This window comes from Talpa occidentalis, unplaced genomic scaffold (assembly GCF_014898055.3).
Source record: "Talpa occidentalis isolate TD23 unplaced genomic scaffold, MPIMG_talOcc4v2.1 talOcc4.2, whole genome shotgun sequence".
In the NCBI taxonomy this organism is placed as follows: Eukaryota; Metazoa; Chordata; class Mammalia; order Eulipotyphla; family Talpidae; genus Talpa; species Talpa occidentalis.
This window is the reverse complement of record NW_023602073.1, coordinates 48,328,648-48,353,617: the sequence shown is the minus strand read 5'-3', so window position 1 is coordinate 48,353,617 and position 24,970 is coordinate 48,328,648. Positions and strand designations below refer to the sequence as shown.

At 44.1% G+C, this 24,970-nt stretch overlaps 1 protein-coding gene across 1 annotated transcript in view; it reads right to left on the bottom strand.

Annotated features, from left to right (window-relative positions):
* The window catches only part of C2 (complement C2), a 40,806-nt gene that overhangs the window by 11,530 nt on the left and 4,306 nt on the right, over positions 1–24,970 (bottom strand). The window contains exons 2-3 of the mRNA XM_037519430.2: positions 401–587; positions 36–248 (exon numbers count right to left, since the gene is read on the bottom strand). Coding sequence (XP_037375327.1) covers positions 36–248; positions 401–500 — 313 coding nt within the window. The 5' untranslated portion in view covers positions 501–587. The remainder of the gene's footprint in view (positions 1–35; positions 249–400; positions 588–24,970) is intronic.

Sequence of the window (24,970 nt, the reverse complement as noted above, 5' to 3'; positions counted from 1 at the left end):
GCAGGTGGGGCCCTCAAGCCCGGCGGGAGCCTCACTTTTGCAGGCAGGCTTTGTCGGTTTCAACCGGGTGGCTTGCGGGGTCTCCCATTGTCCGTTTTTCTTGCACAGCCGCATGGCAGGGGATGGGTAATGGCCCAGGGGGCAGGAGTAGGTGAGGATACTCCCAGGAGCCCAGCCGTGGCTGAGGGTGAAAGTGCCACCGGAGATATTGACGTTCTGGGGGCAGGAAGGAGAGACTGCGGCTGAGCCTGTGGCGCAGGGACACAGAAATGGAGAGAAGGAGGAAGGCACAGATGAGACGCAGAGAGCAAAGGACACCGTCCACTTCACGTGGGAGCTTGACCTGGGCTGCTCCAGCCTTGGCCCTGGACCCCAACATTCCCCTCCACCCCACTCCTACCTGGGTACAAGGGCAGCAGGCAAAGGAGAGCCACCAGTGGGTGCATGGTGTCCACCTCTAGGACAGAGAGAGGCACAGAGCTGGGAGGGGAGAAGGTCATCTGACTTCCCGAAAACCAGAGCTGGCTCAGCAGTCACTGTACTTGCTGCCAGCCAAGGAAAGCCAGGGAGTGGCACAGGGGTGTCTTCTGTTGAGAAAAAATAATCAGGGTTGGGGAACGAACCGAGAGGTGAAACCTGCCCTGTCTCCTTAATCCCTAACTGTTCATAGTGGCCTTAGATCTCCAATGTGCCCTCGGTCTCTCTCTCTCTCTCTCTCTCTCTCTCTCTCTCTCTCACACACACACACACACACACACACACAGTCTAAAGCACACAAGACATTCAAGATATTGCAACATATTTTATTTAAGTAAAGTTTCAGTTTTCTTTCTGGTTTTTCCAAGAGGATTTTATTTCCCAGAACCTGGGAGGGTATTATCTTCCTGAATATAAGCCCTCAAGGGACTAAGACTAATTTTCTTATAAATTCTGGAAAAATAGGAAGAATCATAATCTTTTTCCTCCCTGCAATGCTCCCTCAGAGAATCAGGAGATAAAAATGAAATCAGCATTTAATTTCAGAGACTGTAAAAAGGTTTAGAACATTTTCTGCAGGAAGTCCAATATATAAAAATCCTCAGCTTATAAAATAAATAAATTTGGGATCAATCACTAAAAGGATCAGAAGTATACTTGAGTTTGTGGTGTGTTTTTAAATTATAACCTGCATTTGTATGAAGCAAGAAGCTAAGAAACTGTAAACTAGTGGGCTAGTCTCCCAGTCCTACAGGAATCTTTGATACTTTGTCAAGCAATGTGGGGTACAAATCAATCAATGAATCAAAAATTAAGATGAAAGGGGCCTCCCTGGTGGCACAGGGGTTAAAGACACAGCGCTATGAGCTTGATGCAATCCAAATGGTGCAGCAGACCTCTCCTGTCTCACCTGCTGCTCCCCTCAGCAGTGTATTTCAAGTCAATCCACTTGTTCTGTTCCCCACTCTGCCTCTGGTGAACCCTTTCTCACATACACACACCCCCCACACCTCTGGCCTGTACCTAGTTCTTGTATGCATACATAAATAAATCTTTTTTAAAAATTAAGATGAAATATCTCTGAAGGGATCCTTCAAGTCTGTGAAACTTAAATGATTGAACAAACTCCTCAGAAACACACATGCTCCAAGTGGAGCTCACCTGGGACTGCCTGGAGACAGGAAAACTGAGCACTGTCTTAGGGTATAACTGGAATCTCCATAAAAAAGGGAGGGTCCAGTGCCTCCCTGGTGGTGCAAGGGGTTAAGTCACGGCACTATGAAGCTATCCGCAGCCTCTGCAGCACAAGTTTGACCTCTGGCCAGGGAGCTACTCATAAGGCACAGCAGACCTCCCCTGTCTCACCAACTGCTCTCCCCTCAGCAGTGTATTTCAGTCAGTCTGCCTGTTCTGTTCCCACGCTGTCTCTGGTGAATCTTCTCACACACACTGCCCCCCCCCACCTCTGGCCTGTACCCCAGTTCTTGTATGCATAAATAAATAAATCTTAAAATAAAAAAAGGAGGGTCCATGTTCCCTGTCCTATCTAATGGGGATGGAGATGAGTGGCAGGGGGAAGCTTGAGATACTGAAGAGACAGGAAGGAGAGACACTTGGAGAGAAACAGAGACACGTGAGGAAGGACACACTTGCTTTTCAGCTTTGGACCTGCAACAGGGATTTGGGGGACTTGGAGGAGACGCAAGGAGTCAAGAAATTAAGAGAAACTTGGAAGAGACAGGTGGGTGAGAGACCCCTGGGGAAACTGACAATGTCTTGATTTCCACTTTGATTTTGCTCCTTTCATCCCAAATTTGCTGGCTCCCTTTTCTCCCCTGTCCCACCAGAAGGTGCCTTAAACGTGGGACACCCTTTCAGGCTGCAGTGGCACTGCTTCAGGCTAACCCTGTTTGGCTGGGCATTTACCCACAAAGGGATGGATACTTTGGGCATCTTATTTTTTTTTTTAATATTTTCTTTTTCTTTTAAAGATTTATTTATTTATGAATATAAGAACTGGGGTACAGGTCAGAGGTGTAGGGGGTGAGAAGATTCACCAGAGAGAATGGGGAGCAGAACAGGCAGATTGACTGAAATACACTACTGAGGGGAGCAGCGGGCAAGTCAGGAGAGGTCTGCTGCGCCATGTGGGTAGCTCCCTGGCTGGGGATTGAACTCATGTTGCAGTGGCTGCGGACTTAAGGATGCATCTTAACCCCTTGTGCCACCAGGGAGGCCCTGGGCATCTTATAAAGAAATTATTATCCTTTTGTAACAGGGTGGTCCCCAGGAAAAGGGGAGATTCCAGTTTCCCTGCCCCACCCAAGGAAGGGTGGAGCTGAGCAGGGAGGAGAAAGAAGCAAGGGAGGAGAATGGAGAAAAGAAGAAGTAGGGAAAGCAAGAAGACCTGGAGGAGGCACATGGAGCAGAGAGACATGTGAAGAAGCTGCACTTGCTTCTTAGTCCTAGACTGGTTGAAACAGATGTGGGTGAGAAACCCATGGGGAGGTTAACAATGGCAGATTTTATCTTGATTTTGGTCTTTTCCTCCTAGACTTGTCTGGCTGTTTCTGCCCCTTTCCTAAATATGGGTCCCCATCAGAAAGCACTTTAGAATTGTGACAGGCTTTTGGGCCTTAGTGGCCCTGCTTTGGGCCAACCCTGTTTGGCTGGGCATTTACCCACAAGGGAATAGATAACTTCGGGTGCTTGATTCAGAAACTTTTTTTTTTTTTTAAGATTTTATTTATTTGTTTGTTTGTTTGTTTGTTTGTTTGTTTATATAAGAACCAGGGCACAGGCCAGATGCCCAGGAGGGTGAGAGGATTCACCAGACAGAGTGGGGAAAAGAACAGGCAGACTAACGAAGTACACTGCTGAGGGGAGCAGCGGGCGAGACAGGAGAGGTCTGCCATGCCATGCGGGACCCTTGCCGGCTGGCCAGGATTGAACCAGCGCTGCAGAGGCTGCAGACAGCTTCACAGTGCAGCGCTCAACCGCCTGCGCCACCAGGGGAGCCCCAGAAACTCTATTCTTTGTCTTTTCTGTATTGCACACTGATTGTATTAACGTTCCTTTCCATTGAAGGTCTTACACACTAAAGTATGTTTTGTCTTGATGTGGCAGATGGTGGAACCTATTTAGAGCAGGCAGGTTTGGTGTTTCTGGGGTGCACCCTCCCTGCTCTGTAACACTTTCTCTTTTTCCCTCTCTATGCACAATCATTCTATTAAAGATCTTACACACTAAGAGTGTGCTTTATTATGTGACAGATGGCAGAAACCCTTTAGAGTATGCAAGTTTGGGGGTCTAAGGTGCCCTTCAGTCTGCCTGCTAACAAGGGGGTCCCAAAGCTGCCTCTCCCACATCCGGTATCTGCTCTCCCTCCTTTAAAGTAAGAGATGTTTAGCAGGACATACAGTCACCCAGCTAAGAACTACATTTCCCATCTTCCCTAACAGGTATCCTGGTTCTGGCTAATAGGATGTGAGAAGAACTGGCAGTCATTCCTATCAATAAAAGAGCAGTTTGTCCTCCCTGCTGAAATGGACATTTGATGGTGATTCAAGAGCACGTTCCTAGGGATAACAGAGTGAACACACAGAGGAACCCAGGCCCCTGGCATTGTATTAATGTCACACAAGCTCTACTCAGATAGTTACAAGAGAGGAATAAACTATCTTAAGGATGGTGGTTATTAGGGATCTTTATAAATATTCTGGCTTTGTCTCCTTTCAGTCACATTGGCAGGATTGAACTTCCCCCATCCACTGGTGGTCAAGGAAATGTGCTTGTAAGTGACATGTATCCCTTCTAGGGGGAGGCTGTAGGAGCCAATGCTGTCTGCATTATGCCCCCTTGGCATTAGGGTAACATTTGAGATGGCGGCTACTCCAGTCCCTCCCCAGTGACCAAAATGCAGACAGACTAGTAGAGCTAGAACACCCCAGACCATGATGATAAATGACTATTATCTCACAACTGTCCTGGATCACTTATATCAGGTCATTTAAGCCATTCTAGTCTTTTAGAATATTTATTTTTTAAGATTTATTTATTTATGCATACAAGAACTGGGGGATAACCCAAAGGTTCAGGGGGTGAGAGGATTCACCAGAGAGAATGGGGAGCAGAACAGGCGGATTGACTGAAATACACAGCTGAGGGGAGAAGTGGGTGAGTCAGGAGAGGTCTGCTTGCCACGTGGGTCAGCTCCCTGGCCAGCAGGATATCGAACTCGTGTTGCAGTGGCTGGCAGTAGCTTGATAGTGCTGTCTTTAACCCCTGTGCCACCAGGGAGGCCCCTTTTAGGATATTTAGATAAATATGTAACTAATATATTTAGCCAGAAATCAACATGGAAGCCAAAGACAGTGCCCAGGGACTTGTGTTTTTCAGAACATAATCTAAACTACTGTAATAAAGAGAAACCAAAATACAGTGACTCAAATGGGACAGAAGTTTATTCCTCTCATAAATAATCTGGACCTCTAGACTTGGGCTAAACAGTCAGGGTCATATGAAAGGGGCCTGGGCTGGCCGGTGAGAGGGTCTCGGCAGGAGACTCCTTCTGTCCTGCCTCTGCAAGCCCTTGAGATCTATACTTGTGTTAGGGGGAAAGGATGTCCTGAGCTAATTCCATACAGGCTTTGTGGACTCCACCCCCACTCCAGACTAAAGCCATCAAGACATTGGGAAAGACAAATCCCATCATCACCAAAGGGAGGGTGGCTGGGACCTGAGGGTGGAGTGAAGCAGCCATGTTGGGTATAAAAGCAGACACATGGGCCTTGGGGGCTCTCTTGGCCTCAAGGCTCTTGGTTCTTTACCAGCTCTTGGTGGGTCATTGGGATTCCAGTTCAGTGGAATGGGTAGGATGCAATCATGAGTTTATCTCCCTCTTTTCTTCCCTGAGTTATTCATTTCTTCATTTTCCATTTATTTTGTAAATAAACCTTTTATTAACCTTTTGTGTGTGTCTGCAGTGGAGTATTAAGTCCCTTTGAAGTCCCTTTGAAGCACGCGGGTAAGGACCCACAGTCAGGCAACCTGTTTTATATCAAGGTTGCCCGGTAACACTTGTCCGCACGGATGAAGCAATTCTCCATTAAATCTACATTCCAGTCCTAGGGAAGTGGGATGACAGAATAGGAGGCAAGTAAAGACGTGGATATTCACCCACCTCTTATGTTTATGATCCTTTAGCCAAAACTTGGTTACAGGGCCTCCCTGGTGGTGCAAAGGGCCAAGACGAAACCTGTCTGCAGCCACTGCAGCATGAGTTCAATACCCGGCCAGCCAGGGAGCTACCCACATGGCACAGCAGACCTCTCCTGATGCACCCACTACTCCTCTTGTTAGGGGGAAATGATGTCCTGAGTTAATCTTATACAGGCTTTGTGGACTCCACCCCCACTCCAGACCAAAGCCATCAAGACATTGGGAAAGACAAATCCCATCACCACCAAAGGGAGGGTGGCTGGGACCTGAGGGTGGAGTTGGGCAGCCAGGTTGGATATAAAAACCAAACACGTGGGCCTTGGGCTCTCTGGCTATCTCTCGCCTCCTGGCTTCAGGGCTCCTGGCTTGTGGCCAGCTCTCAGAGTGCCATTTTGGGATTCCTGATCGGCGGATCGGGTAGGACTCATTTAAAACTTTGTCTCCCACTTTTCTCCCTGAGCTGTACATTTCCTCATTTCCCCTTCCCTTGTAAATAAACCTTTTATTAACCTTTTGCGTGTGCCTGTAGTAGAGCATTGATAAGTCCTTTTAAGCGCGCGGGTGAGGACCCACAGTCAGGCACCCCGTTTTGTATCGGGGTTGCTCTACAACACCCTCAGCAGTGTATTTCAGTCAGTCTGCCTGTTCTGTTCCCCGCTCTGTCTCCGGTGAATCCTCTCACCCCCCACACCTCTGGCCTGTACCCCAGTTCTCATATGCATAAATAAATAAATTTTCAAAAAAAATAGAAAATAACCTTAATAGAGTAAGTGTGTATAGAAAGAATAGAGAAGAAAGGATAAGAGTTTCCCAATAGAACCCAAAAGTTACCCATCCCCTCACGGGAAAATGCCCAGCCAAATAGCCCAAAGCAGAGCTGCAGAGGTTCAAAAGCCTGCCACAAGTCTAAGGCACCTTCTGGTGGGGACCCATTAGAAAGGGGCAGGAAGGGCCAGGCAAGCCTAGAAGGAAAAGAGCAAAGTCAAAGTACAAATCAAGGTAACAGTTGCCATTATCAGCCTCCCGACAGGTCACTCACCCACGTCTCTTCCAAGTGTCTCTGCAGTCTCGTCTCCACGTGTTTCCCTCCACCTCCCCAAGTCCCTGGTGCAAATCCCAAGCCCAGCAGCAAGCACACCCTTCTTCCCTACCTGGGAGTCTCTCTGCTCCACCTGCCTCCTTCCAGTCTTCTCCAGTGCACTTCTGCTTCAATTCCCACTCAGCTCCACCCCTCCCCAGGTGGGCCCAAAGCCTGAGACTTCCCCTTTTTAAGGGGATCACACTGTTACAAAGTGTGCTAAGAAAATGATCCTGTACCCCTCTGGATTGTTCTAGGCTAGCAAATAAACAAGCATCAGACTGGTAAGAGAAAGTCATGTACAGGTTCAGGGTGTACCTCCCTTGTGCGGGGTAGGCTCAGCAGTAACCAAGTAACTGGCCCACCTGGCTTCAGCTGCCATCTTTAGTAGCTTAGAGGAAGGGTGGGGACCAAAAGAGAAGGCAGTGAGGGTGTTCACAGGAAAAACAAAGGCATTTCTACTTCTCCACTGAAAAGAGATTAGAGGTTTAAGTCTTCCCAGAATAGACCCTGACACAGAGAAGTCTAGATATAGACATCAAAAGCAGTCCCCACCCAGGCTGCAGAACTCCACCCATGAACTAAACCTCTACCCAAAGACATGTTTGGGGTAGCAGATTTTTTTGTTCCCCTACACCTGCCAATCTCTACCCTCTCTTTCAAATTTTTTCTCATCAATTCAGACCTCCTAGTGTCTACTTCCAGGAGACCAATTCCACAGAGAAAAAATCAGCACCCTATATTCCACAACTTATCACAGCTGAAGAGAAGGAAATGATAGTGATGGAGGATAAGAATAGAAAAGCTGGAAAGGAGATACAGGTCAAGAATCTAACTCACACAAGGAGGTAGGGGTAGAGGGAATTAGCCTAAGCCATTAATCCACTATTAGAAACCAAGACCCGGGTCTCCCTGGTGGCACAGGCAGTTGAGCGCTGCACTGTGAAGCTGTCCACAGCCTCTGCAGCGCAGGTTCTATCCCAGCCGGCCTGCGAGACTCCCACATGGCGCGGGCAGACCACTCCTGTCTCACCTGCTGCTCCCCTCAGCAGTGTATTTCGTCAGTCTGCTTGCTCTGTTCCCCACTCTGTCTCCAGTGAATCTTCTCACCCTCCCGCGCATCTGGCCTATACCCCAGTTCTTGTATAAAAATAAATAAATCTTAAAAAAAAAAAAAAAAAAGAAAAGAAACCTTAGGCTTCAATGCCCAGATCAGGAGCTGCAACACCCAGAAACTATGAGACTGCTATAGGGAGTGTCAGGGGCACAAACCATCCACCCACAAAAATGAGGCCCTTCCTGGAGATGATAAAACATAATGCTGCCCCCACAACAGGGCAGCACTCCCTCTGCCCACCTGTGACTATGCAGGTGCTTCCTTTCACCAACTCCCTCCCTCCCCAGGGCAGCAGCCTCCTGACCTGTCCCATGCTGGGGCATCTGCTCACTGACCTCCCTCAGCAGAGGCCGCTCTCCTCAAGGCCGCCTGCCTGCAACTATGCAGGCCTCTCTCAGCAAACCTGTCCCTTCTGGGGCAGCTCTTTCTGCCTGCTTGTGTCTATGCAAATGTCTTTTTCTCTTTTGTCCCTTTCCTAATAAACCTGCTCTTCAAATATAACTAACGTCTCAGCCTCATGGAGAAACTCATCACGTGCTGCTGAAAGGGGAGCTCTGATGACACCTTTCCCAGAGTGAACCCAACGTCCCCGCACTCCAAACCCACAGACTCAAAAAATGACATCAATAGCATGCTGTCCTCTCCCAATGCCTTGCTTCCCTCATGGGGAGCTCAGCACCCTGAGCTTCATAGAGACAGTGACTGGCAGAGGAGAGAGCCAGAGACATGGCCATGGAGTCTCCGTTTGGCTACCACCTAGTCCTTGTCCAGTGTGGACACTTAGACGTGGACTTAGTAAAAGTCTAGGATCTACCACCCTCAACCTTCACAGCGGCAGCAGAGTCAATTCCCATTTTCTGGTCAACACCCAGTTTTGGAAATTCATCTGACCTGACTGGTTCATAGCTTACTGTGTGATTGTAGCTGAGGATCTGTTACCAGGCAAAGGACAGAGAAATAACCAGGTCAGAACCTCTCTCCCTGATCCTGGGTCCAGCCCCCACCACCACAAATACAGACAAAAGGGCCTTGGGTGCCGCAGCAGGGGAAAAAATATTTTAATTAACAGGGTGCGGAGAGACTGACACCCTGCTTTAAGGGCCCAGTTCACGGCACAAAAAATTCCTGAGAATTAAGCAAGGCACCAAGGGTGGAGTGGAAGCCTCCTAAGAAACAGCCCCCGACCTCCTTTAAGGGGCTATATCTCTTTCAGATGGAAACTCAGCTCCTAGAAATAGCCAGGCCAGGGGTGGGCCAGTGAGCCAGCTGCCCATGCCACACAGGCCCTGTGTTTCAGTGCTTCCTCCTAACATCTTCTCTGAAGCGGCTCTTCTGAGATCCCTGAGTTTCCCCAAATCCCAGGCCTAGGCCTGCTCTTCACTGGGCCTTGCCAAGCCCTCTCTCCCTAGGAGATTGCCTCTCAGCACCCTCATTTCTGTAGCATCTTCTTCTCTACTTTTTTCAAATCCCTCATCCTCTAGGAAGTTCTCTCAGTCTTCCAGATTCCTCCAGGACCTGTCCACAGGTTTTTCTGCCTTCTAATTCTTTTTTTTTTTAAGATTTATTTATTTATGCATACAAGAACTGGGGTACAGGCCAGAGGTGTGGGGGTGAGAGACTTCATCAAAGACAGAGTGGGGAACAGAACAGGCAGACTGACTGAAATACACTGCTGAGGGGAGCAGCGGGCGAGTAGGGGAGTTCTGCTGCGCCATATGGGTAGCCACCTGGCAGGGGACTGAACTCATGCTGCAGAGGATGCGGATAGCTTCATAGTGCCATGTTTTACCCCTTACGCCACCAGGGAGGCCCTCTGCCTTCTAGTTCTGTGCATGCTTATCGCAGCCTGGCCAGAGGAAGGCCTCCAGGAGTCTGCTGAAGCAAAGAGTTCCATGAGTAAGGTCCAGACCAACCTCCTCCCCAGTCCTTTCCTCACTCCTAGTAAATAGCATCTTTTAGTTCATCAACAAAATTGCTTTTGTGGGCCTCACTGGTGGCGCAAGGGGTTAAGACACAACCTATGAAGCTATTCGCAGCCACTGCAGTACAAGTTCGATCCCCGGCCGGAGAGATACCCACATGGCACAGCAGACCTTTCTTGACTCACCCGCTGCTTCCCTCAGCAGTGTATTTCAGTAGATCCTCCTGTTCTGCTCCCCACTCTGTCTCTGCTGAATCCTCTCACCCCCCACACCTCTGGCCTGTACCCCAGCTCTTGTATGCATAAATAAATAAATCTTTTTTTTAAAAAGTGCTTTTGCTTTCTATTTCTTCCATTTTTAAAAAATAAATACATTTACATTGCATTTACACTGGGTCAGAACCCATCCAATTCCTCTAACACAAGGCCCTGCTAGGGCACTCAGCAGAGACCACCCACCCTACCAAACATTGACTTATTTGAACTGATTGCCCAACTGTGACCTTGAGGCCTTTACATTAATCACTCCTAGAGCCTGAGGAAAGAGTTGTGCCCAGCTCCCTTCTTCCCCCTCCTCAGGCTCCTCCAGGGCCATGGTCCTGTAATAGGATGGTCCCCAGGAAAGGGGGAGGTTCCAGGTTTCCTGACCCACCCAAGAGAGGGTGGAACTGAGCAGAGAGAAGAAGCTGCAGAGGAGACTGAGGAAGGAAGGAAGCAGGATGGAGCTAGAAGGAGACCCGGAGGAGGCACATGGAACCTAGAGACACATGAAGAAACTACACTTGCCTTTTGGTCATGGACTGGTTGAAACAGATGTGGGTGAGAGACCCATGGGAGGTGACAATGATGGTTTTTGTCTTGATGTTGAGTTTGCTCTTTTCCCTCCAGATTTGTCTGGTTGTTTCTGATTCTTTTCTGTGGGTCCCCACTGGGAGATGCCTTACACTTGTGGCAGGCTTTGGGGCCTTGCTCTGGGCCAATCCCATTTGGATGGACTTTTACCCATGAGGGGACAGGTAACTTTGGGTGCTTGATTTATAAACTATATTCTTTGTCTTTTCTGTATTGCTTCCTAATTGTATTAAAGTCTCTTATGGTTTGTGTTGATGCGATGCGGCAGATTGCAGAACCCGTTTAGAGCAGGCAGGTTTGCGGGGTCTGGAGTGCCCCTCTCCCTGCCCTGTAACAGTCCCAGAAGACACCTCTCAGGCTAGACTCTGAGTCAGGATCCTCCTCTCCTCATCCATTCACCACACAAACAATTCCTGAGAGTTCAGCAAGGCACTAAGGCTGGAGTGGGAGCCTCCCAGAAAAGGAGGCCCGCCCCTGACTCCTTTAAGGGGCTACATCTCTCTTACATGGAAACTCAGCTCCTAGAACAAGGCAGGCCAGGGTGTCTGAGAGTGCCATTTGCCCATGCCACACAGCCTGTACCTCACCTCCTTCCTTCCATCCTTCTGGTGTCTTCACAGTCCTGGGGGACCTGTGGTGCCTGTCATCTTCCCATTTCAACTTCTTGCCCAGGTGAGGGGTTATGACCACGGCTCGTGTGCTCAGAGGTCAGCCAGAAAAGGGCAAAGAGTGGGACGGCCTCTGACTTTCACCTCTTTGGCTCCCTCCCTCAACACCCCAACCCCTGATGGGGCTTGGCATGTGGGGTTCTTGGGTCCCTCTGAAAAATAATTCAGCAGACATCCCCATTTATCAGTACAGGGCAAGTTTATTAAGGAAAAGAGAAAAAGGAAAGAGACGCCTGCATAGACACAGGCAGGCAGTCTTAAAAGACAAGATGTGCATTTTCCAGAGCAAGGAGTGTTCTTTTACAGTGTTTTTTGATGAAATTTGTGGAATTTCTTGCCGTGGGGTCAGGTGGGGTTGACCTTCTATGATTGATAATCCTCTTTGCCCCCACCTCAGATTCCTGGAAATTTCTATAGCCGGTTTTAATTAGTCATCCCTACCCCCACCTCTGGTCTTTGTCCTTGTGAGAACTTCCATCTAAACTTTTCTACCCTAAGCCTCATCACCCCCATATCTGGACTTAATTTTGGTGGGAGGGAAGACCTAATTACCCCTCCTCTGCCCTTTCATTCAATTTGTCTCTAATGTTTTCCATATCCTGGTGAGTCTGGGATATGATCCATCTCCTTTCCTCTCTGGGTACCAGCTCCCTCCTACCAAAAAAGGCAGCCCTCCTGTTCAAGGAGGGGCAGCTTCCTGTCCTACCGCCATAGCTGCCAAGGGGTGGGGAGGGAGTTTGCACGGAAGAACTGACATTTATGCTTTGCTTCCCTGTGAGGCTCAAACAAAAGGTCATGCCCCAGCAGAACTCCTGCCCCATCTCCAGCTCTAGCCCCAGAGCGATGGAAGGAATTCAAACTTTTGACAGAAGACAGCCTGGAATGTTGAGCTCAGCTTGCAAATTTATTAGCTGTTTCATAACCTGACTCATCCTATTTCATCACCTGGCACACATAAAGCCAACAGTAAAATATGTTCCCTTTAAGGTTACCTCAGAGAATTAGGGCCACCAAAGGAGAGGGTCCACAAAGATTCATTGTGGATCTACAAAGGAGGATCTACAAAGATTCATTCATTCACTCACCCATTCATTCATTCATGAATGCAGCATTCATTGTTGCCAAGAGAAAAGCCTGGAAATAAGGCAAGTCCATTAACAAAAGATTAACACAGGGCCTCCCTGCTGGCACAGGGGTTAAAGACTAACACAGTATGTGGCAGTTTGGATAGAGGAAGACAAGCAACCTTGAATGCATAAGGCCTATCTGGATGTCTCAGGATAATATGCATAACATAATATATACTTCAAAATTGGGATGTCACCATTTATGCAAAAACTGGGAAATGGGTGCAGCTACATATATTTTTCACAGGTGAACAATTTCTCTGGATAGAACTGCCTCTGGGGAGAGCTGGAGGTTAGAAAAGGGGGTGTGGGCAAGAATGGATTCACTTTTCACTAAGTCCCATTTATAACTCTTTTTTATATTTATTTATTTATGCATACAAGAACTGGGGTTCAGACCAGAGGTGCAGGGGGGTGAGAGGATTCACCAGAGACAGAGTGGGGAACAGAACAGGTGGATCTACTAAAATACACTGCTGAGGGGAGCAGAGGGCGAGACAGAAGAGGACACGTGGGTCGGCTCTCTGGCTAAGGATCAAACTCGGGCTGCAGTGGCTGCAGATAGCTTTATAGTGCTGAGACTTAATCTCTTGCACCACAGGGAGGCCCCCTTTTATAACTCGTTGCATTTTTTACTGGATATGAATGGTACTGATACAAGGCCAGGGAGGAAGGGAGCACCATACCGCACAATCTGCACGTACACACTACAAGACTAACGATCCGTTTTCTTTAAACTAAAACTCTTGCTTTAAACTGAAATCCCTGCCCTGCTGATGCCCAAAGGACAGCTGGACATTGATGTCAAGAGATGAACTAGGGTCAAGATAACCCAGAGGCTGATAAGTTCTGGGGGTTGAATATGAAGGATATGAGGAGCATCAACTGCAACAGGCTGTTGTGATAGGCTGTTTCTTTTTTCTTTTTTTTTTTTTTTTTGGTGGGACCCTCGCCGGTGGCCGGGGATCGAACTGGGGGGATTGCACTGGCGCTGCAGAGGCTGCGGGCAGTCTCGCATCCCAGCACTCAATCGCTGCACCACCAGGGGAGGCCCGTGATAGGCTGTTTCTGTGACTGTCTTTGACTCATTATACCAAGGCCAGCTCCAGACGAGATGGCAGAATGGTCCCTTCAGGGTGCGATGCCTCCCATTCTCAGATCACTGGCAGCTATCCAAATAAATGCACATCTTGGGGCTTCCCTGGTGGCACAAGGGGTTATAACGCAGCATTATGAAGCTATTCACAGCCACTGCAGCACAAGTTCCATCCCTGGCCAGGGAGCTACCCACATGGTGCAGCAGACCTCTCCTGTCTCGCCTGCTGCTCCCCTCAGCAGTGTATTTCAGTCAATTTGCCTGTTCTGTTCCCCACTCTGTCTCTGGTGAATCCTCTCACCCCCAGCACCTATGGCCTGCACCCCAGCTCTTATATGCATAAATAAATACATCTTTAAAAAAAAACAACAAATAAATGCCCTTCTTATAGGTTCAATTCCTCTCTCTGCTTATTGGCTCTTGGTAATGACAGGCAGCAGGATGTGGCACTTTCAGCAACAATTCCTTTTGAAATAGTGGCAGCAAAAATAAAGAGGCTGAAGAAAGCTCTGAAAATTGGACAGGAAGACTATCACAGGAGATCTCTGGGGCAGTCAGCAGCTCTTGCACCTTTGCATCCTGTAAAAGCCATTTTTTAAGGAAAAAGAAAATTGAATATCTACTCAAATGTTCCAATAGACCAAAGAAACCACTATGCTGAACTACTAACAAAAGACCTTGATGTAGTCTGTTTGCAGATTATTTATTTTGTAGAACTTCCAACTATGCAAAATTATCTTTCAATGTTAGATTGATTCTGTTATCATAAATATATAAACACCTCTGATTCATCTCTGTATGTCCACAACGCCTTCTGGGAATATTTTTAAACAAATTCAAGGCATTATCTCACATTTCACCTGTAAATAAACACCAGTAGGTAGCTCTACCTATCTCTAAAATATAAAGACTTCTTTCTGAAAAGGCAACTATAATATGATTATCATACTTTTTAAAAAATGAACAATATCAAACCTAGTTTTTATTATGGTTAAATACACATAACCTGGGCCTCCTTGGTGGTGCAAGGGGTTGAGCACAGCACTGTAAAGCTCTACAGCAGCCTCTACAGCACGAGTTCCATCCCCATCAGGCCTGGCAACTACCCACATGGTCCAGCAGACCTCTCCTGTCTTGCCCACTGCTCCCCTCAGTAGTGTATTTCAGTAGATCTGCCTGTTCCGTTCCCTGCTCTGTCTCTGGTGAATCCTCTCACCCCCCACATCACTGGCCTGTACCCCAGTTCTTGTATGCATAAATAAATATTTTTTAAAAAAGTCAAAAAGCCATGAACTACGAAATGGTTTAGCTTCCTGGGAAATGATCTTGAACAACAAATGTGTCCAATAAATAGATAAGGGTTTTTAACTTCTAGAAAAATAGGTTCTTTGTCAAGAATTTTATTTGACAGGACACTCTTTTATAGTAAAATGACTGTCCAGTGATTCTCCTCTGAATCTGCCCACACTACTTCTTGAGTGTGTACTATCACTTACAATAAAGCTTTGTTTCTAACTTACCTAAAAAATAAATGGCTGTTCACTATTATGTAAATTTATTTCTCATTTCTTTTTTTAAAATGTATTATGGTAAAAACACATAACATAAAAGTACTATCTTAGGGTACTTTTAAGTGTGCAGCTCAGTGGTATTAGACACATTCATAATATCACACAACCATAACCACATCCACCTCCATAATTCTTTTCATCTTCTAAAACCGAAACTCTGTACCATTAAACACTAACTCCTTGTTCCCTCTGCCTCCCACCCCTGGCATGCACCATCTACTTTCTGCCTCTGTGATTTTGACTGTCTGGTGTCTCATGTAAGTGGACTCACACAGTACTTATCCTGTTACATCTGGCTTATTTTCCACAGCAAATTTGCCAAGCTCCATCTTGTTCTAGCATATGTCAGAATAGCCTTCCTTTTTACAGCTTAATATTATTTCACTGCATGTGTACAGTATCCACATGCTGCTTGTCCATTCATCTGTTGATAGACACATGAGTTGTTTCCATGTTTTAGCTAATATGAACAAGAGTGTGCAAACATCTCTTTGAGATCCTGCTTTCAGTTTCTTTTTATATTTACCCAGATATGGGATAGCTGGATCATACAGTAATTCCCTTTTTAATCATTGGCAATACCTCCATGCTGTTTTCCATAGCTCCATCTTCTATGACTACCACGGTGCACAAGCATCCAAGATCTTCACCCCAAGAAATGTGTCTTACTCTCCTTTTATCATCAACATTAGTTCAGTGTTGGCACATTGTAGAAGCTCATATATTCATTAAATGGATGGGTAAAGAGAGTATTTGGGGGGGCCTCCCCAGTGGCGCAGAGGTTGAGCACTGGGTTGTGAAGTTGCCCGCAGCCTCTGCAGTGCCAGTTCGATTCCCGGCCGCCGGGCAAAGGTCCCACATGGCGTGCAGACCTCTCCTGCCGCCCGCTGCTCCCCTCAGCAGTGTATTTCATCGGTCTGCCTGTTCTGCTCCCCACTCTGGCTCTGGTGAATTCTCTCACCTTCCCGCACTTCTGACTGTACCCAGTGCTTGTATAAATAAATAAATAAATCTTAAAAAAAAAAAAAAAGTATTTGGTGGCTATGTATATAAGAAGGATAAAGGGGATGAAAGAAGTCCATACTGAATCCCAAGTTTTTAGCTGGATGATGAACTGGATGATGAAATGAACCTGTGTGCGCGCGCGCACACACACACACACACACACACACACACACACAATGACATGGTTTCATCCAGAAGTAGATACAGGACATGGAAATTACCGGTTAAAAGGTGGACAAAGGACGAGAACGAGGAGTTGTAGAAGAGACAGGTTGTAGAAGGAAGGGAACTGGAAGAAAGCAATGTCACAGATGAAAGGTTCGGCAGGGTAAAGAGAAGGAGAGCCAGGCTAAATTTCTCAAAGGAAGGGAAAATTTATTGCGCCCCGGGCGGACCTCATGGACCCAAGGTGGGGGTCTACGAAGCTGCACCCGTTGTGAGGAGAGATGTCCCTTTTATAGGGTGAGGAGAGGTCAGGTAGGAAAACTGGGTTGGCAGGGGGAAACAAGTTTAGGCGGAACAAAGTTCTTTTGGTGGAAACGAGTTGTTTTTTCTCCTGTTTATGGCTTCAGTTTAGGTTTGATGGTTATCAGTGGTCCTGGTGTCAGGGTCATCTTGTCTTTTTCTATGTGGGCTTCCTCATTCCTGGCCCCTGCATCGACCTTTCAACAGAAACTAGGAGAAAGTGGTGTATCGAACAAACATGGTCAAATATGTCACAGGACACAGAAAGTTTAAGTGAAATGCGGACTGAAGAGGATCTGTCTGACTTGAAGATCAGAGCCTGCAGTGGCCATTTTGCAAGCAGCTGCAGCCCACTGCCGATAGGGGGATAAATCTGTACAACTGCATCAGAAAATGGTTGGGCATCAGTCCAGGGAGTAGAATACATGCAGACCCCAGCAGCCAGCAATCCCACTCTTATATTCTGATGCTTGTTATTCAAAGTGTGGTCCACAGATCTGCAACATTGGCATCAACAGAAGCTGCTACACATGCAGAACTGCAGGTCCTACCCAGACCTATTGCCTCAGAATCTGTACTTGAACAAATCCCAGATGATTCATGTACACAGTGAACTTTGAGAAGCACTTAATCTTCTAACTCCTTTGCTCATGCTAAAAGAATTTTGCAAACTATATACCCCCTTGCACATATTTATGCTGCTAACTAACCTTCACATGTTAAAATAGTTGCAAAAAGATGAAGTTTCCAATGTGTTGTAAACACTGATTTCTTTAAAGTGTTGCTTCATTCTTTTAACATCCTCTGATTCATAAAAAATTACATGATCATGCCTGGAACTAATATAATGTCCTATGTCAATTATACCTCAAAATTTTTATTTTTTTTAATTTATTTTTGCATAGAACTTGGGTATAGGACAGAGGTGTGTGTGGGAGGGGATGTGAGAGGATTCACTAGAGACAGAGTGGGGAGCAGAACAGGCAGACCTACTGAAATACACTGCTGAAGGGAGCAGCGGGCTAGACAAGTCTGCTATGTAATATGTGGGTTAACTCCCCCACCAAGGATCCAACTCAGGCCAGGCCTTCTCAGTGATAGTGTTGAGACTTAATCCTTAGGCCACCAGGGAGGACCCCTGAAATTTTTTAGAAGTACAAGGTCACACTCTTCTTTAACAGAAATTTTGCATTGTTCTACTTCTTTTAAATTCATATTTCTGTTTTAACTCCAAAACATTATTCTAATATATTTTATGCTTGAAACTCTTCTATTCTCTGCAACAAAATATGTAAACAAATTAAAATTGACTTTTTAAATTTCCTCTAATCTTAAGTTTCTAAATCTTAAACTTTTTCTCTTGTGCTGCACCTCCCCCTGCAGTGACCTTTAGGGCTAACCGTCCCTAGGTCCGGCTGGGCAACCAGCCCGCAGGGGGAGAACAGCAAAACCCTCTGAAGACATACCTGCTGCACCTCCCCCTGCAGTGACCTTTAGGAATGGCTTTCGCCACGGTCCCTAGGTCCGGCTGGGCAACCAGCGCGCAGGGAGAGAACAGCAAAACACCCTGAAGCAGAGGAAGTACAGCGGAAGTTCCCTGAAAAGACAGAAGCTTATCAAAAGATAACGACCACCAGGAACCACTACAAGAATGCTAGAACTACAAACTTTAATCCCTTATTGTCTTTCTAAACTTCCTTCTTTCTTCTATAAAGGTCATTGCTTGTTATGTAGATCACCACCCTGATGGTAATAGGCTGAGCCCATGAGCAAGCTGATTTCATTGATATTCATTGTTCCTGTGCTTTTAGAAAACATATATATACTGGTCACAAACTTAAAGAAAATTACACTCAGATTTTCACTCTTGAAGTGTGTCTGTTTGTCATTTCTTTCACCGACGCCCTGACCACCCTGCACGCTTCTCTCAACCCTGAGGTGGCCTCATCGTCTACTGCTGTGCTGGTCCGCGGCAGGTGGCGCCCGAACGTGGGGCCCCGACATTTCATTTCATTTCATTGAGTCTTCCACCCAAAGAAGAGGTGAGTAACGAAGAGATCGTGTTGGGTAAGCTATCTCCCTTCTTGTGTGTGAGTGTGAATGTGATTCCCTTAAAATACCCTCTTTTAAACAGTCAGGGATAGGATCCTCACTGAAGCGTCCGGAGCTCGCTGATAAAGGGTGATCAGTTTGAAATAGTGAGAAGTTTTTCTAAGAGTGAATGCTCGTGGTGCTGTGTGTGTGTGAGAGTGTATGAATACGGCTCCACGGCCTCGTGGCTAGGGAGTCTGAGTGGGCTGCACCCGCGATTCCCGTGGAGGAACGTCTTACGGCATAACGGTCATCTGCTCTTCGGAGTAGCCTGGTCCGGGATTTATACAGACAGACCTTAGCTAAGACGCCTCTGCAAATTTCCGCGAGGGACACGGGCCGGACAGCACAGTTGAAAGTAATCTTTGCTTGAGCGAACAAAAGCACCACGAGACCATGGGTCAACAGCAGACCAAAAACAGAGATCTTTTTCTATCTATATTAAAAAACATGATTGAAACACGTGGTATTAAAGTAAATAAGAAAGCTCTACTGCAACTTTATGGATTTATATTACGGGTATGCCCGTGGTTTCCAGAAGAAGGTAGTTTGTCACTGGAAACTTGGAAGAAAGTAGGAAAAGAAGTGAAAGAGTTTTATGCCCTTCATGGACCATCTCAGGTTCCGAGACAGGCTCTGTCCTTGTGGGTACAAATTAGAGATTTGTTGGTTGATGCCACTGAGGCAGAATTGTGGGAAGGCCAACAGGATGAAGTTCAGGATAATCCTAAAAACAATAATGATCTAAACACGTCATTATTCGCTCAAGCCTCTACTCCCGTATTAAAGGAATCCCTTTCCCAGTCAGAGGATGAGTTTAATGATCATGAATATACTGAAATGCTAGATAAATTAACTTTCAAAAATGATAAACCCTCCCGCCCACCCGCTAACCTTTTTCCAGTTGTTACCAAACCTAACGTTGCATTACATAATAATCCTAATCATATCAAGGCCCATCGAGGGCCACTGGGTGGCATTCTAGGATCAGCAAGGGAGGCCAGTAAAACGGGAGATTTTTCATTTGCCTTTCCCGTGGCCGGACCTCCGACCTTGACTCGTGCTGATGACGATGGCCCTGCATGGGAGGCCATCCCTATAAAAACTCTAAAAGAATTACAGTTAGCTGTTCAGACAACAGGTCATAACTCCACTTATACTTATCAAATTATTGACATGCTATCGGCCACCTGGATGACCCCGTATGATTGGCATAATCTTGCCAAGGCTGTTCTTCCTTCAGGAATGTATATGTTATTCCGCATGGAATATGAGGACCAAGTACATGCCTTCCTTAAAAAGCATGATAATGAGGTCAAGGCTGAGAAAATTTCCCTTTCTATGTTCATGGGAACAGACAAATATGCTGAGGTATGCAGACAAGCTGCCCTTCCAAAAGATGTCCTAATTGAAATTAATAAACTATCAGTTGCCTCATGGAAAAATCTTCCTTCACCTGAGTACAAACCCACTAATCTCACTGATATACACCAACGCCAGGATGAAATGTACCAGGATTTTGTGGCTAGATTACAAACTGCTCTGGATAAGGTTCTTCCATCCTCCGGAGCACGGGATTTATTGTTTAAACAACTTGCATGGGAAAATGCTAATTCCCTCTGTAAAGAACTAATTAGACCTATAAAAAAAAAAACTGGTATGCTTCAAGATTACATTAAAGTTTGCTTAAATACTTCCCCCGCGGCACTAGATCAAGGGTCTGGAATAAATAAATAAACAAACAAACAAACAAACAAATAAATAAATAAACTCAAAAACTTATGGCTGTCTGTATCCCTAAATAACATCAATGAGGACTCAGCTGACAGCCCCGTATTAAAAAAAAACAATTGCCTGAACAGATAGGTCGTTTTTTTTGCCTGGCTGGAGGCAAAATGAAATATGCAAAACAAAAGGTAAAAGAAAAAATAGCCTGCAGTATTAGAGAAAGTGATCAGGATTCTTGGGATAGTAAAATTGTTTTTCAAAAGCCAAAAGTTGATTCTAGAGCCAATGCTGACCTCCTTGCAGAGGCATCGGTTCCCAATTATGAGACCATTCCAAAATCCAGCCCAAATTTCCAGCTCGGACTTGGCTAAAATTGTTGAGATAAAAATAAAAACTCAAAAACAAGTAGCAAATAATGTGACATGATCTTAAATAAAAGAAAAAATACTCCAATCTTTTCCTGTTAATTATTTGGGAAAGAGGCTAGGTTCCCCCCAGTGAAGTTTTTTGCCATTTGTTTCTTTTAAAATAAATAAATAAATAAAGCATTTTTAAACAATAGTATTCAAAGTTCATTCACAATTGTTAAAGTTATAAAAAATGGTTAAATATGAGTGTATGAGACTATATGACTATAATATAAATAAAAGGTTTTTATTAAAATAGTATGAACCCACTGCAGTGGGCTGGTGGAGGCTGCCCTTGATCTCAACAAGAAGCTGCCTGGACTTTTTCTCCAGTGTTGGGATCACTGACAGGTCTCTACTACCTTCCTGCTGTGGGGGACTGAACTTTTCTATTATCCACCTTAAATAACTATTTTGGTTCATTCTACAAAAAAAGTTCCATTTCCCTGTGTTTCTCTGATTTTAAAGTCTAAATTGTCTTAGGCAAAAACTGCTGAGTTACTTTTGACATGCTAACAAGCTATACAAAATGCTTATTGGTTGAATAAAAGCTTTTAATTTTACTTATTGGACCTGTAAAAGATTAAGTTTCTTGTTAAGACAAACTAACCTGGTAAAACATAAAGTGATGATACAGACATTTTTGAGCTAAATTCTAAACCTCAAATTTTACAGGCAGACTGTAAAAATTTACCTCTTCTCCTGTTCTCAAGATAACAGTGTACTTTTATGTTTTAAAATATGACCGTTCCCAGTGAGATAATATGTTAACAACCTAAAGCCAAATAATCATTTCTTAAAAATGTAAACTCCAAAAATATTTTCTTATCAAAAAAAAAAAAATAGTAAAAACTGCCGTGACTACTGTAGTCTCGAGCCCAAGGTCTTTGGTAATAATTAAGATTAGACACTTATTCTGTGTACAGATTTTAGCTGTTAACTCATTAAAAACCTCAGTATCTTCACACATATTGGTAAAATAACTATGTTTCAAAATATATACACATGGCCAAAATTTTAAATGTTATCAAGAGATCTCTGTATCTGTCTGTCTTTGTGTTTGTTTTGTTTTTTACCTCTGGAGGACTAATTATAAATGGCGCCTTTATAAATTATCATAAAACAAATCTTAAGATCTTAATCAAACAATTTTTTAATAAACAAAAACTAGTTTAAATTTTATAATATAATTCAAAGCATATATGCCTTAAAGTTATAAATACTTTGTTTAAATGTGTTTATTTCAAAAATAAATTTCTGGTATAAAAAATACTTTTGTCCTTCCTACTGAGTCACATGTATGTGAAAAATGTACATAGTATCTATATGGTACTCTGATTTTTTTTGTTTTTATTAATTTGCCTAATTGCTTCTTTATTAGCTAGCCTAGAAAAACCTAGGTATGTGCCATTATATTATTAACAGCCATGCAAAATGGAATTCCAGTCATAACACAAACTAAAACTACAACTAAACTTTCAGGTTTACTTTTTGCACCTATTTGTGAAAGCTAAAAATTCTAATGTCATATTACCTTGTGTGTTCACATTTAAGTCATCTAGTACAAACAAATAACAGTATTATAATGCCTTACTGCTAATGAAACATGTGACAATCCTAAATCGATGTAATGTAAAATGTGTGTTTACAAAGAAAAACATGTATTAAAAATACATATTTTAATGGTCCTAAAAGTAAAGTGATAAGTGTTAAAGCAAATGTTGAAGGTCTAAAAGAATTAAAAAGTAACAAGGCTAAGGAAAGTGTTAAAAATCTCAAAAAAAATTTTACAAAAAACAAATTTTGTATACTCAAATGATTTATATTATTTTAGTATTTTGGGAACACATTAGCTAAAATAATTTTTGGTTAATAATAACTGAGTTTTAATCTAATGGGTTGTTTCAAAACATGTACTTATACACTAACATTGGGTATAATCTTGGCCCTTGTCTAGGTTAATGATTTTGGGTACATAATGTCTTTTAGTGTCTGAAAAACTAAGATTTTTGAGATGACAATTAAAGGTTATGATTTGATTGTCAATATTATACTCAGGGCTAGAATTTTTATAAAAATTAAATATGGTTGTTTTTGTTGTTTTCTAAGTATTTATGACACAGCTTCCCAAAAATCTAAATTAAAGTAAAATTTGGTAGCCTGTCATTTAATCAATTAAAGGAAATTTTGTGGAACCTCAGCAGAGCTTTAGAGATACTCCACAAACTTTCTCCTTTTCCTCCTGGGAAGGACATTAGATAAATTTATCCTATCTGGTTTACCTGGTAAAGTTACACTACAAGGGAATCACTGTCACTTGAAAAAATGGTAAAACTCTAATATGTACAAAAATGTTAACATTGGTTTTCTAAAACAAAATCTTTCAATACCTGATGTATGTAAATTGTCAATGATTATTGTTGCCTTGCAATATTATATACTTCAATGGTTTAATGTCTGCAGGACTTGTTTCTACACAAAATAAGAAAAGAAAAAGGCCTCAATTGATTCAAAATAATAAACTTTTGAGAGTAAAAAATTTTTCTACAAAAAACTGTATAAACTGTTACACCTGATTTTTACTGTTTTGTTTGGCATAACATTGAAAATGTTTTTACATTTTGCCTTGAGTCAACAAAGTTTTCTTGTTTTGACTGACCACACTCTACAGCAATGTTTTATATATATATATATATATATATATATATATATATATTTTTTTTTTTTTTCTTTTCTAGCAGAGCTAAACTTTTGTGTGGCTTTCAGTACAATTCTTCCAGGGAGCTGACATAGAGCTAAACTAAAATGTGGAGAAACTTTGTTCGTAGGGTTCCAGACACCTCTGAAAATGATGAGAAAGCTTGCCTCCATTGGCAGGACTGAATAACCCGGTTCCCTGAACAGAAAGCTCTGTCATAAAGCCTGAACTCTTTCGTCTTTTCGCTGCCTTTCATGATGTACAATTCAAACAACCTGGATAGGACACCGCAAAGATCCCAGTGCGTGCCTGCGTTGGATACCCCTTCGCTATACTTCTGGGGAATGCCTCAGCTACGCGCATTCAATCGCATGGGACTTCTTACTCCATTCATTGTTCCGGTTGCATTGTTACTAATTGTATAACCCCCTCTCTTGTTCGTCTATATCCTGTGGTGGTCTTGCTCAAAAGACCCTCCTATGTTATGTTACCTGTTGATTTACATAATATGCCTTGGTATGATAATACTGCCATGCAAGTTTTAGATGAAGTACATGCTCTTCTTCGTCCCAAACGTTTTATTGCTACCCTTATTCTAGGCATTGCCACTCTGATTTCCTTAGTTACCTCTTTAGCTGCTTCCTCTGTTGCTTTAATTCAGGAAGCTTCTTTTGTAAATGACCTTACCAAAAACGTGTCCATGGCGCTCGCAATACAGCGGGACATTGATTATAAGTTAGAAAAAAAAGTTAAATGCTCTGGAAGAAATTGTTATTGCTATTGGCAATGAGGTTCAACTTCTCAAACAACAACTGTCTACTCGTTGCCATGTTCAGTTTCGTTTCATTTGTGTTACGCCTTTACATTATAACTCTTCCTTACATTGGAATCTTACCAAACATCACCTATTGGACATCTGGCAAGACAATGACCTTTCTCATGACCTTTCGTCTCTCCAAGCTGAAATTTCTGCTATCAGTAAGTCTCATCTGCACACTTCACTCTCTTCCTTTGCTCATTCTCTAGCTTCCACTCTCCAATCTTTGACTCCTACTCACTGGTATCACCTCGTTCTCTCCTTTATTCTTTCCCTACTCGTCCTGCTCCTTTGTTTACTCCTTCCCCTCTGTGTCCGCTTACTTCACAGGTCCATTCATCATCTTCAACGAGATGTACGCCTTCCAGTTCCGTTCTAAAAACAAAGGGGGACCTGCTGCACCTCCCCCTGCAGTGACCTTTAGGGCTAACCGTCCCTAGGTCCGGCTGGGCAACCAGCGCGCAGGGGAAGAACAGCAAAACACCCTGAAGCAGAGGAAGTACAGCGGAAGTTCCCTGAAAAGACAGAAGCTTATCAAGATAACGACCACCAGGAACCACTACAAGAATGCTAAAAATCCTTATCCCCTCTTTCTAGAACTACAAACTTTAATCCCTTATTGTCTTTCTAAA